At 37.4% G+C, this 14,431-nt stretch overlaps 1 protein-coding gene and 1 pseudogene across 1 annotated transcript; both read right to left on the bottom strand.

Moving 5' to 3' along the window:
• Positions 1-1,363: 1,363 nt before the first annotated feature.
• On the bottom strand, positions 1,364-7,868 carry LOC137747894 (TMV resistance protein N-like; annotated as a pseudogene).
• A 1,394-nt stretch (positions 7,869-9,262) lies between these two features.
• LOC148698639 (uncharacterized) lies at positions 9,263-10,263 on the bottom strand. The gene is made up of 2 exons (XM_088677404.1): positions 9,405-10,263; positions 9,263-9,294 (listed from the first exon to the last, which is right to left on the bottom strand). Exons 1-2 carry the CDS (start codon positions 10,249-10,251, stop codon positions 9,263-9,265), a joined length of 879 nt encoding a protein of 292 aa, XP_088533530.1. The 5' UTR covers positions 10,252-10,263.
• Positions 10,264-14,431: the final 4,168 nt, after the last annotated feature.

Consider the following 14,431-nt stretch of genomic DNA (forward strand, 5'->3'; position numbering starts at 1 on the left):
ATCCAATTTGAGGCCATCTCCAGCAATCCAGATTTCGACCATCGGTCCCGCAATCGACTCAGGGTTATTTTCACCCCACTTTTCTATAGGAATGCCCGCTTTGGGCTCAAGCTTTGTACCTGCAATTCATTATACTTCCACCACACATGGAGACGCCCATTATCCAAACTCTTCCAATCTAAATGGCGAGCACCACCTGCCCCAGCAGGTCACCAATTTGACAAACAACCTCGTGTAGCAGACCACCTTGGTAAACCAACTTATTGAGCGTATCGAGATGCAGCGTGCCCCCGACGAGGTGTCCAGAAGCAAGACAAGGGCGGAATAACATGACTCATTCCAACGACATACAGACAAAGAGTCGCTCAACCCGCCACGAACCGTGCGTTCTGGTAGTGTGCACTCTCGTTTGGGCCTCGAGGAAACATCTGTTCCCGCCTAGATGCGCAAAGAAACGTTCATTCCTGACTTGGCTCACGAGTCAATGTGCATTCGAGGATGGGTCTACACTCCGGCGAGTACTCAGGACATTCTATGTGAAGCGTCCACAGGAGGCTAGGCCCACAAGGAGATCCTCATTCGAGGCACTGGAGTAGGCAGCCGCATGACTGACAAAGAGGACCCCTTTTGAGGATTGAATTGACACCGAGGACCCCTTTTGAGGATTGAACTGTTGGAGTGTAACCCTTCAGCTGAAGACTGGCAGCAAAGATCAATTTACATGCTTTATATTTCAGTTTGAATGTCAGCCATTGGATTATAGTCCACATGGCTGCTCAATGATGTAGTTAGCTTAAGTAATAGAATAAGATAAGTGGCATCATCTCATAGGATGATACCAATGAATTGTTGAGATTGCATTGTGTGTTGGAGAGTGAATGATCTCCCTTCCTTCCATGTCTAACAGTAACAAATGTATTCGTGCACAGTGTGAGAAATTCAAGAAGCATATTCCATCATCTTCCTCTCAACCATTTCTGGATTTAGCAGAGGTCCTCCGTCAAAATACATATCAAAAACACACACACACTAACATGAACCATGATGGCTTCCACTTACAGTAAAATTATAGGGTTTACATATAGAGATTTGTCCCTGCAAAATGTAGAGAGATAACTGATCATGTGTCTCCAAAGAGAGACATGAGAGAGAGAGAGAGAGAGTGAGTAAGTGAGACCTTAAGGTATCTTGGAAGAAGTGATTCAATGTTGCTTCTCGGCAGAGTTACAGAGCCTTCTTCAAACTCTAGGATTGATTTCTCCATGTCCTTGCAATCAGATTTAAACGTGTAGTAGTAGGTCATATTAATGAGGAAGAAGTTTTAGTTAGCAAGAAGTGTATGTGGTTTTTTAAAATTTAAACTCTACCATCTCAAAATGTTATGAACTACAGTAATCCATTCAGATTTGAACGTAGCTTTATCAACTTCATGTAGCTTAATGCAGTCATCAGAAGGGATTATTTGGTACTTGTGGACGTCGTAGCACGACAATAGTGCATCAATATACTGCTTAACATCTTGTTCGTATAGTAGACAAATCCCAAATTTCTGGACCACCATGAAAGGGTGGTTGGTTTCAAATGAAGCCACCAACGCACTTGATTCATTTAAACATGGTGGAAAACGACTACTTGGCTGATAAAAAACACAAAGTAGATGAGATTCTGATCCAACGAAGTTGCATTGCTTCCCGCAAAAGAAATATGCTTGCAGTCTGAACTCATTGGTTCTCAAGTTGCATTTATATAAGTAATTAAAAGCTTCTAAATCTGATTCTATGTAGGACACAACACAATCATGTTCCTTCATTGTGAAAACAGCAGCAACCCTCATCCACGTCTTGTCCCCTTTTAGATCTGGAGGTATAGGGATTTCTATGGAATCCCTGGAGATAACTGCATTGTCGAACCACTCTAGAATTTTACATCCGGCACCAACAATCGAATGGAAAGCTGATTGATAAATCCACCCCTGTAATGTAAAACAGAAATGTACATATGATAAGTAGTTGTGAAAGAAACAGATCATGCTATGCAGTGTGCATGTTTGTTTTTGTGTGTGTGTGTGTGTGTGTGTGTGTGTGAGAAAGAGAGAGAGATACTTCTAGTTCTTTTAGAAGCCTTTCAACTGGCTTTGAATACTCATAAACGTATAGTTCACATTGATGTTGAGACTGTATACTAGAACCAGTCATTGGGTGGGAAGAAATAGTGTACGTTCTTGTGACCTTATCTGTATTCATGGATGAAATGAGGGAATTGATTGTAGTCGTTCCTGAGCATTCTGAAGATATTACATGGAACTGATTTGGTAAGTCCATCAGCGAAGTGCAATCTTTGCCATTCACCTGTAGAAGACTATATTGAAACTTCTTAGGCAGCGATTGAAGCCTATGACAATTACTCACGTCAAGTTCTTAACAATTTCAAGGAGACTATGCTACCAATATCATCGGGAGGTCCTCCCTCCATCAAATTGCAATCACTTAAGTTTAGATTTGTCAAACAAGTTAAAGCTGAGAGTGATGTAGGAAACAACAGACTGAATGGATGACAAGCATTTCTACCCCACCACCAACAATTAAAGAGCGATTGCCATGGTTTGGAAGGTAGATCTTTACATCCTTGGAAGGATATATATATTTTAGATTCTTCATACCCACAATGAATGACGATTCTCTTATAGCAGTTCCACTTAAATCAAGCTCCTCCAAGCACTGTACAGAGTTTAGATTCTCTGGTACATCATCAAGTTCAGAGCAACCTGTTAAAATAAGGCTCTTTAAAGACGTCAAACATTCCATGGTATTCGGAAGAAACATAAGGTTTCTGCAGTCCCCCAAATTCAACAAAGTAAGACTACCCAAATGTTGAATTGATGGAGGTAATTCCTCTATAGCAGTCCCGTCCAAATAAAGCTTAAGCAAACTATTCATATTTCCTTCAACTTCAGGATACTTCCTGAGTTTTGAACAAGCAGAGAGACTTAAAATTTGAAGAGATTCCAGATTAAGGGACGGTGGAAGGCTCTCAACAAATTTGCAGTTTCTCATATCCAGCTGCACAAGTTTGTTGAGAACTCCGAGGGATGGGTGAACCTCAACCAATCTTATACAACCTTGAAGCACCAACTTCTCAAGATTTGGCACCTTAGTGAAGTCCGGCGTCTTGGTCAAGTAATGAGAATCACTCATGTCAATGAGTGTTAGCCTGCTCCACCACTAGTCATTTGAAAAATAATCACATTATTCATGAGAATCACTCATATCAAGATTGGCAGACAAATACATAATTTACATTATTTATGAGGCTCCTAAACACTAAAGTATATACAGACCACAAAGTCTTTAAGGAGTTTATCAAAATCTAATTACATATACTCAGTAGTTACATGCACAAGATTAATCATTAGCATACCTTTGCCCCCTTCCATATTTGTTTGATACAGCTCGAATGCATTCTTAGTTCAACAAGTTTATCTGATTCATAATTTGGCGACAAAGTATTTAAAGGACATGAATCCAATTCCAAAAGTGCTAACTCATTTGAAAGATAATTGATGTTTCCAAAAAAAGGTCCCATTCCGAATTTTGAGCAATCTCAGCCTTTCTATCTTTAGAAAAGGATCCTTAACGTTCAAGTTAACCTCCTCTTCTTTTGGCAAATTCAGCAATATACTTTGGACAGCAGCAGTTCCCTAATAGGAAGGAAGAAAGAATTAGCTGTAGCACAAGTTATAAGAATATACAAAGACTATAAATTAATTAGCTTTAACAATATTTAATCAGTATTTCTACTAATTTCTTACCATATTATTTTCAAGAACATGAGTAATTTCATTGGGAAGCCACAACCTGCTACAGTTACCCACCTCTTCAGGACTCTCCCGACAAACAATTTCCCAACCCATTTGGGCCATTCTTGTATCATATCATGCATTGACAATTTTCTTCCAACTGGAGTTAGAAGACATTTTTCCATGAGAACTTTTATATCAATGACTGGATGGTAGCTATAGCTACTTTCCAGTATTCTTGTTATACGATGCTTGTCCTCCCCTTTAAAGAAACATGCAATGTCCAAAAATACTTTCTTTTCTATTTACTGTAATCCATCATAACTTACTTTAAGCACATCAATAATTTTTCTTTCAGGGTTTTCTTTTAGTCCATCCAATGCACTTGACCATTATTCTTTGCTTCTACGGAAAAGGGTAATGGAAAGCCATTAGCATATAGTACAAAGTTCTTAGATAGCTCGAGAAAATCCTTTCCAACCTGGTCTCCCTTAAAGGATTTCTGAATACAGAGCAAAAGAGCTTCATCATCAGTCAATTCCTTAACTTGATAGTTTTCATCCACTTCATGTTCAATTAGCAAACGTTCATCCCTTGATATGATTATGATTTTTCTCCCCAAACCAAACCATGTGACCACAGAGAGCATTCAGTTGTTTTACAAGACCCACATCATCAAGAATGATAAGAGCCTTTTTAGTATGTAGCCTCTAGCTTAATATCCGGACTCCCATCTCCGGATCCTTAATGTTTACATCACTTTCCAACAAGATATCTGAAATTAGTTTCTTCTGTAATTCAGCTATACTTTGCTTTTCAGTTGCTTCTCTAACATTGGCAAGAAAGTTGTCAGCTTTGAAGTGTTTTTATCCTTTCAGTAACTACTTGTGCAAGCATTGTCTTACCCATGCCTCCCATACCCCAAATCCTATGATACATACTTCGTTTGAGCCTATCTGTAAGCACGACAACATTTCTTTATTCGAGAATCCATCCCTACTAAATCTGGAATTACACTTGGGAGAGATTGATTTAATTCACTGAAAATCCTTCCAACAATTGTTTGAATAAGTTTCGATTCATATCTGCAAAGGATAACAACTAATAATAAGAATACACCAACTCATGATAAATTAGTCAGCAGACTCAGCACTCTGCTGTCCTTTTTTTTAGGATCTTCATAAGGAATACACAGGTGGACTGTAGGTTTTAGAGTAACATTACAAATTGCCAGGGTATTCATACTAATTTATTAAATTGTAGTGAATAAAAGAAAGAATTACTACGATTTAGTGGTATTCTTCTTCATTTGTAAGTGAGAGGTGTTAGACTTATTATGCAACCATAAGCCATCAACATAGTCAACGTAGTGATAGGATTACATCCACAAACAACCTCAGTATAACCCCATATGCAATTTGCAGAACCGACTTACCTGACGATGTCGCCATTGAATAAACAAGTGAATTAGTCTTCTACTCCCAGCACACAGTGATGACCTCTACTAGTTAATAGGGTTTAGTTTACGAGAGTCTTATTGTGTGGAAGCAGGGACTTCTTCAATATGTATATATACCAAATTATCTTATCAGAGTTCCACTAATACCGGCCTATTATCAGTAGTGGTGATAAACTCTATCCTCATAACAACTTAAAGTCCCACTGTGATTCTTATCTCTTAGTAAATACTTGATAAGTACTCCCGTTAGATTGGCTACACTATAATTAAACTCCACAACTCCTATTATATCAAGGATCTTAGATTCCTTCAACCACACAACTCGCATAATGAGTTTACGTGTAGTTTAAGAAACCTAGTTGTTATCTCATTGTCATTCACACGTGGTCTAACATTCTCCCACTTGAATGTCAATGATATTCCTCAATACAACAGAAATCATGATGATCATTGAGTTTACAAAACTTGCTGCCATTCTACTTAGTAACCTGTCACTCCAAGAAAAATGCAAAACCATAGAAATCCTAAGTACGAATAACCTGTACTTAATATTCTATAATTACATACACATTTATCATGAAACACTATGTTACTACCAGAATCATGACATTGAGAACCAACAAACAATATGTTGATTCCTCAAAAACAAACTGAAAAATACTTTTAGTACCAAAACTGTATGAAATGGCAATTGCATAGATTATCAAAACAATAATAATTCATAGCATTTTTCTGCAACTAGCTACTAAAAGCAAAAGAAACAACCAAAAAAAAAAAAAAAAAAAAAAAGTTCAACTCAGTCTTTAGAGTGTTTACTCCCACTCATTAACTGAGTCAAAGGACTCTCTTACTCCCATGTTGAAAACATGCCTCTTGAAGACTCCCACTGGTAAGGCATTTTTCATTGGATCCTTTACCATCAACCTCGTGTTGATGTACTCAACATCAATAGTTCCCTTCTTTACTTCATCTTTCACTTTCAGAAACTTTATGTCCATTAACCTGCTCGCATAAGACTTCTTGTTATTCTTCGAAAAGAAGAATGCAGCTTTATTATCACAATAAAGTTTCAGAGGCCTTTCAATGTTGTCAATCACCAGTCCCTTCATCATATTTTTAAGCCAAATGACTTGTTGAGTTGCTGCATAACACCCCATGTATTCAGCCTCCATGTAGAAGATGCAATACTCTTTTGCTTTGAACTCTTCCACGAAACTGCTCCATTAGCTAGCAGGAAGATACAACCGTTAGTTGACCTCCTATCATTTATACATCCTGCAAAGTCAGAGTCAGAGAATGCCACCAACTCAAGTTTGTCCACATGACTATATGTCAACATAAAATCCCTGGTTCTTTTAAGATACTTTAAGACCTTTTTGGCTGCAACCCAATGAGATACACTAAGATTTGATTGAAACCTACCCAATACACTCACTGCAAAGACCAAATCCGGTCTCGTACATACTTGTGCATACATCAAGCTCCCTACTAGAGACGCATACGGCTTGTCTTTCATTCCTTCTTTCTCCAGATCATTCTTGAGACACTGCTCACAAGTCAACTTGTCTCATTTTCCAATAGGTAGCTCTCCATTTGAACATTTGTCCATGTTGAATCTTTTAGTCACCCTATCAATATATTGTTTTTGTAAAAGACCAAGGGATTTCTTGGCACGATCCCTAATGATTTCTATCCCCAACACAAACCGAGCCTCTCCTAAGTCTTTCATATCGAAGTTCTGAGCTAATATGCCCTTGGTCGATTGTAACAAAAAAGAATATCCGAGTTTGCCATTAATATGTCATCTACATACAATACCAAGAATATTACCTTGCTACCACAGACTTTAAAATACACACACTCATCTAGTTTATTTTCTTGGAAACCTAACTTCTCCATCACACTATCAAACTTTTTGTTCCATTGTCTCGAAGCCTGTTTCAGCCCACAAATCGATTTGTTCAGCTTACAAATCATTAATTCTTTCCCCCTTTCAACAAATCCTAGTGGTTGGCTCATGTATATGTCCTCTTCAAGATCCCCATTAAGAAAAGTGGTTTTAACGTCCATTTGATGAAGCTCTAAATCAAAATGAGCTGTAAGGGCTAGTATTATTCTCATGGAGTCTTTGGTTGAGATAGGACAAAATGTTTCGTTGTAATCGACTTCTTCTCTATGTGTAAAGCCTTTTGCCACTAGTCTCGCTTTATGTTTGTCAACATTACCCTCTGAGTCTCTCTTTGTTTTAAAGACCCATTTGCAACCTACGAGTTTGTGAATCCTCGTCGGTTTTGGTACTAAGGTCCACATTCTATTATTTTCCATAGACTGTAATTTTTTATGTATGGCTTCATTCCATAGCTTTGATCTTGTACTTGAGATTGCTTGATGATAGGATGTAGGATCATCATCATCCCCTACGTTATATTCTGCCTTATTAAGATATACAAAATCAGGTAACATAATAGCCTTGAGAACTCGTTGTGACTTTCTAACTGGTGCCTGAATCGGTGCAACAGCTATGCCGTGTATATGATCATCAATATTATTATCTTCTACGTCTGAAGTATTAGGACCTTGCTCTTCATCATGGGGAATTTGGTGATCATTCATCATTCCATGTACTTGCTGCTCAGGGAGACTATCAGGTGTAGGAAATATTTATGGCTCGAAAAGAATGCACACGGCAATTGCTTGCTGCTCAAGCAACTCACCCTCTTGTGGCAGTTCTTCAAAATCTAATAATATTGAATGTGAAGGGCTGTCACCATCTCCATCCAAATGCTCGAGAAACTTAGCATTATGTGTCTCCATAATTCTGGAATGATTGTTAGGGCAGTAAAACTTAAACCCTTTTGATTTTTCAGAGTATCCAATAAACCTACAACTTGTAGTTCTTGGATCAAGCTTCTTCTCCATTGGATTGTAGAATCTCGCCTCGGCTTTACATCCCTAAACATGGAAATGTTTGAAACTCGGGTTTCTTTCAGTCCATGCTTCAAATGGCACCAAGTTAACTGACTTGCTTGGCACTCGGTTCAAGATATATGTTACGGTTTTCAATGCCTCTCCCTAGAGAAAAATAGGAAGATATGAGTGTGCAAACATAGACCTTATCATATCTTTGAGAGTACGATTTCTTCTTTTTGCCACCCCATTCTGTTGAGGGGTCCCTGGAGTGGTATATTGTGCTACGATGCCATTTTGTTCAAGATAAGTTGCAAAAGGCCCCTTGTGTTGTCCAACCTCAGTGCACCTGCCAAAGTACTCACCACCTCCATCGGATCTCACAATTTTAATTTGTTCTTCAAGTTGTTTTTTGATATCTAAATGAAAAGATTTAAAACACTCCAAAGCTTCAGATTTTTCCGAGATGAGATAAACATATGCATAACGTGAAAAATCATCAATAAAGGATATGAAATAAGATTTTCCACAAATGGTTTTGTTTAGAAAAGGTCCACATATGTCAGTATGTATGATTTCTAGCAGGGATTTACTACGATTTGATCCTAATTTTCTAGTGTCGGTGAGTTTTCCTTTAAAACAATCGACACATTCTTTGAAATCACTAAAATCAAGTTGTGGCAACATGTTTTGTTTTGACAAGGTGATGCTCCTTTCTTTAGATATATGTCCTAACCTTTTATGCCAAAGCATTGAGGATTTTTCAGAAGTGGACAATAATTTTGAACCAACAGCTTGAACACTAAGGCATTCATTTTTATATGAACAGTCTAGTTGCCACATATCGATTTCAAAATAGGCTTTCCCAAGCAATTTATTAATATCATTCAAATGGTAAAACTTTACACAATGATTGTCACCAACAAAAAATAAAACCTGACTTAACTAGCTTAGATGCAGAAATCAAATTCCTTCTCATGGAAGGTACATAAAGAACTGGACTCAATTCTAAAACAAAACCAGATGAAAGGACTAATTCGACTCTCCCTATGGATTCAACAGCAACTTTGCTCCCATTTCCTACATAGCCATTGTAGACTTCATTGTTTATCTCCCTTGTTTTTGAGAATCCTTGCAAGGAATTGGTTATATGAATGGAGCACCTAGTGTCAAACCACCAACTTTGAGGGGGAATAAAAACTAAATTTGACTCAACACATACAAAAACATTTATGATTTTACCTTTAGTGACAAGCCAATTTTTGAATCCAGTGCAATTCTTTCTTAAGTGACCTGTCTCTTTGCAAAAATAACATTCTTTTTCTTTCTCAATCTCGGCATTAACAGGCTTAATTTTGTGAGATCCTTTAAAGGGATTAGCACTTTTAAATGAAGAAAAGTTTTCTTTCTTCTTCTTCTTACCAGCAGGTATGGTTGAACCGAAAGTGGAGTCTCTTTTGCGTTTTTCAGCCTGCACAAAATTCACATCTACAGCCTTGTCCTTTTTGAGCCAATCCTCTTTTTGAGCACACATTGAAATCAGTTCATTGATACCCCATTTTTCCTTTTGAGTGTTGTATGAGACTTTGAGCTGCCCATATTTAGGAGGTAAGGAAATTAAAGCCATGTGGACTAAAAATTGGTCAGTCATAGGTACCTCAAGATCCTTCAGTTTCTGGGCAAGATCGAACATCTTCAATATGTGCTCTCTGACACTTCCCACACCATCGTACTTCATTGATGTTATTTGTGTAAGGAATGTCCCAGTTTTTGCCTTTTGTGACTCCTTGAGCTTCTCCCCTACTGCAGCCAAGAATTCCTTTGCATTGTCAGTCTTAGGAATTCCCCCTTTGACTGACTGAGCCATTGCTTTCTTCATGATCATCATGGACATTCGATTCGCCCTCTCCCATTTTTCAAACTTTATCTTTTCATCTACAGTACTTTCGACAGTGATGGCTTCAGGCTTTTCTTCCCTTAGTGCTAGATTAAGATCCATGAGACCGAGCACAATCTCGACATCCTCCTTCCATTTCTTAAAGTTGGAACCAATCAAAGTCTCTATATTATTGAAGTTGAGAGACGTCATGTGAGGTGCTGAAGAAGATCACGAAAACAATATTATTTAGTAGCTAGTTAATCAAACATGGAAAACTATTGTTACAATATTTCCCAATCCAAAGTCATATAAACATGGTATCATCTTTAGACACAAACCATTTATATTATGTTTGTATAACTGAGTTATTAAACACAAGGGCAATTTGCACAACTTCAACACTTTCGAGCAGATGAAGAGTGCAATCTTGTCAGTTTAATGACTCATTATACATTGATTTACTTGTTTGACTTGAATAAATAAACACTTTTGAGCAGATTATTATTCACTTAATACAAATAAACCACATATCCATTTAGTTGATCAACAAGCCAAAAAAAAAATCTATAGTTTTGAGTGTAATGTTTAATTTTTAAAGTAATCCATTGTCATTTCTCAAAAAAAAAAGTAATTCAACGTCATCCCTAGCAGCTGAGTTATGGGTTCTTAAAGGTAAGCTTAGGGCATGGAATTGGTCTTCTTTTGGATATGTCAACTCTGTCGTGGATAGTTTTTTTGCATGATTTGGAAGTTATACAGGGGGAAATTGCTTCTCTTGGTCCCTCTAATGATACATTTGCACGTGACATGCAAGCCCAAGGGCTTGTACATGAGGCTCTTAGGTTACAAGAAATGTTTTTGAAGGATAAATCATGAGCTCGCGGGTTATCTTTAGGGGATAGAATACTAAATCTAATTTTTTTCACTCCATGATGGAATTCAAAAAGCTTCATCAATCCTTGGCATCAGTTCGTGTTCGTTCCCAAATATTAGATGATCCGTCTACGTACATGATCACATTGTGATACACTACAAGACTTTGTTCTCCCCGGACGACGATACAGTGAATACTAGGCTAGTTGAAAGAGGAATTCCTACAGCAGTTAAAATTTTGGATCCTTTTAGTTCTTCGGGTCCTGATGGTTTCAATGCCTATTTCTATGTTACATGCTGGAGCATAGTTGGTCCAGATGTAGTTTTGCCTATTCAGAGTTTTTTCATTGATGGGAAAATTCCTCTTCATTATAATTCTAACCTGGTCATTCTTATTCCTAAGGTTCCACGTGCAGACTCAGTTTATCAACTCTGTCCTATTGCTCTGGCTAATTTTGTCTTCAAAATCACCACTCGTATTCTTACCTATAGATTGGGCCTGGTTGCCTCCAGGATTGTATCCTCTCAACAACATGCTTTTTCTTAAAGGTCTTACCATCTCTGATGCCACTATTCTCACTTTCGGAGTGCATGAATTTTCTTGATAAGCGATGTGTGGGAGGTATTGTTGCAATCAAATTAGATATTCAAAAAGGCTTTTGACACTTTGGGATGGCCTTTTTTGTAACGTGTTCTGAAATCTTTTTGTTTCTCCCATATGTTTGTTAATTGGGTGGAGGAAATTTTACGATCAGCTTATCTTTCTTTCTTAGTTAATGGGCAAGTTTCTGGTTTGTTTTTTTTTTTTTTTTTTTTTTTTCCTGTTCTAGATGTGTTTGTCAGGGCAATCCTTTGTCTCCTCTGTTATTTTGCTTGGCGGAGGAGGTTCTAATGCATCCCCAATAGGGTTTATGTGCCCCTTCTCATGTCTTATTTGCTGATGATATTATGATATTTTTGTGAGACATCCGTGCTAATCTTGGACACCTTGTAAGATTCATTATGGAATATGGGCTTAACTCAGGTCAAGTAGTCAACAAGTCAAAATCTTTGGTTTTCTTGGTTAAATATGCGCAACCAAGCATGGATCTATCAGGAACCTTATTGGTATTGGAGTGGGTTCTTTTCCATTCAAATACTTGGGTGTTCCCATCTTCCAAGGTCGATCTATGCGGAGTTACTTTCAGGACATTGCGGATAAAGTAAAATGTAAACTCTCTGGAAAGGTTTTATGCTTTCTCAAGCAGGTCGCCTACAACTTATCACGTCTATCATCCAAAGCATTTTAATTTATAGTTTTCAAGTGTACGTTTGGCCTCGTCTTCTTTTAAATCAAGTCCAATGTTGGATAAGGAATTTTTTCTAATCAGGTGATCCGGACTCTCATGGTACTCTTCTAATTTCTTGGCAAGTTTGTTTAGTCGACCAAGGCATCTTGGTTGCTTAGAGTAAAAGGATTTGGCGGCTCTAAATCTCTTATTACTTTTAAAGTGTTGTTGGGATACTGTGGATTCCCACTCTAGTGGCTATCTTCATGCATGCTCGTTTCTTGCATAGAGGTTGGGTTCCTCTTTCCGTTTGTAAAAAATCATCGATGTGGCTGAGTTTTAAAAACATTCGACTTGGATTGTAAGTGATGGTTCTCAAGTTTCATTTTGGTTTGATAATTGGTTGGGCAGTCTTTTGATTTCCTATCTTGACATCCGTGATACTCTTGCTCATACGGTCAGCGCCCTAGTGAGAGACTTTATATGTGTTTCTCATTGGGAATCGTCGTCGGATTTCATCAATCCTTTTCCTAAAGTTGCTTCTTTCATTACAGTTATTCCCTTCCGTTTCAGAAATCTTCCGACTCTTTATGTTGGTCTAGATCTCTCTCTGGTATTCTTATAGCTAAAGAGGTTTATTTTCACTTGCTTAACTTTGATATTCAAGCCCTGGGGGAAAATCATTTGGTCTCATTGGATCCAACCAAGGCAAAGCCTAATTGTTTGGAAAGTTTTACATGGTCGTCTCCTTACTGATACAATGCTTCAACATATAGGATTTTCAATAGTTTCTTGTTGCTCATTTTGTATTTTTGTTGGGAGTTTCAATGATTTCTCATTGTTTTACATCGTCGTCTCCTCACTGATACAATGCTTCAACATATGGGATTTTCAATAGTTTCTCATTGCTCATTTTGTATTTTTGTTGGGAGTTTCCTTGGTTTCTCATTGCTCATTTTGTAAATTCTATTGTTGTGTCTCTATCTCACATTTTTTGGGAATGTTCTTGGAATGTGGGTCTTTGGTTTTGGTTGTTAGAGCTTTTTCATCATCCCTATCTTGTGGTTAACCAGTGCTACAGGTTTTTTATGGAACTTTTCTTACATCTTTTGCTGGTTCTGCTCGAAAACTTTGGATTATAGCGGATTACACTTTGACTCGGCTCTAGTGTGTTTTTCAAGTGGTAGTAGCTTATCCTTCATGACTCAAGACTTGAAGACCATTTCAAATAATCAGGACAAAGTCTAAAAACTCGGGTTTTTGAAGAATCTTATAGCTGTTTGGTATAATAGTATGTCCTGTATGTTGTTTGTTCTCTCTTTCTCTCTGTCTTCAGCATTATTCTATATTGTCTAACAGCATTTCCAGTGGAGTCCCTATATAGGGACAACCACCATATAAAATGAGTATAAAACAAATATAGGGACAATGAATCTCCAATGGATCGGAAAGTGAGTCCCTAAAGTATTGGGACTCGCCGGATACTTGGTGTATGTACCCACATATAGGGATTGAAATGGTGGACCCAATAGGACAATTTAAGTGGAAAAGCAGGCGTGGGTCCCAGTTACATGGCCTTGTTTTTTTTCCTTTTCTTTTCAACCATTTAAAATGAAGGGTCCAGATTGATTCTTACTTTTCAAATTCTTTTACCGTTGAAAGATCAACGGTTCCAATTAAATACCGTTTTAATTTAGGTTACTCTTTCATGTTGGTTTTCAAATTCTTTTGTTTTTTCTTTTCATAATGCCCTCGTTGAAATATCAATATTTTCAATTTGGGGCTAGTCTTTCATTTTTTTTTCTCTCATCATTCCTATAAATACCAATTATCTAACCACAACTTCATCTCCTATACTCAATTCACTCCTACTCAATTCACTCATTCTAGTTACGTTTTTGTGAAGAAAAAAAAATAGTGTCAGAATTTGAATTTTTTTTGTTAAAATGTTCACAAAAATATTTTACGAGAATGTAATGTTAACATAAACAAAAAATATGCACCTAATCAAATTATTACATAAAATTGTAAAAACCTCAAATTTAGGGATTCTACTATAAGGACTCTCCCATTGAAGGCAATATTTCTTTCTTTAGGGACACAAAGATTCCGTTTAAATCCTTAAATGAGTACTCTAAGGTGGTGGTAGGAGTCCCTAAATAGGGACTCCCATCGGAGATGCTCTAAATAGGCAAAGTCAGCAAAACACCTTACCTTCAAAGGATGAGTTCAGAAATGGTAATCATTCG

The sequence above is a fragment of the Pyrus communis genome, chromosome 2 (genome assembly GCF_041283825.1).
Source record: "Pyrus communis isolate YQ-2024b chromosome 2, ASM4128382v1, whole genome shotgun sequence".
NCBI lineage: Eukaryota > Viridiplantae > Streptophyta > Magnoliopsida > Rosales > Rosaceae > Pyrus > Pyrus communis.

What these genes read in the sequence shown, in the direction of transcription:
- LOC148698639 (XM_088677404.1), bottom strand. Translation starts at nt 10,251, where the DNA reads ATGACGTCTCTCAACTTCAATAATATAGAGACTTTGATTGGTTCCAAC. An exon ending in AAATTGGCTTGTCACTAAAG is followed by an intron (nt 9,295 to 9,404) that starts GTAAAATCATAA and finishes AATTCCTTGCAA; the next exon opens with GGATTCTCAAAAACAAGGGA.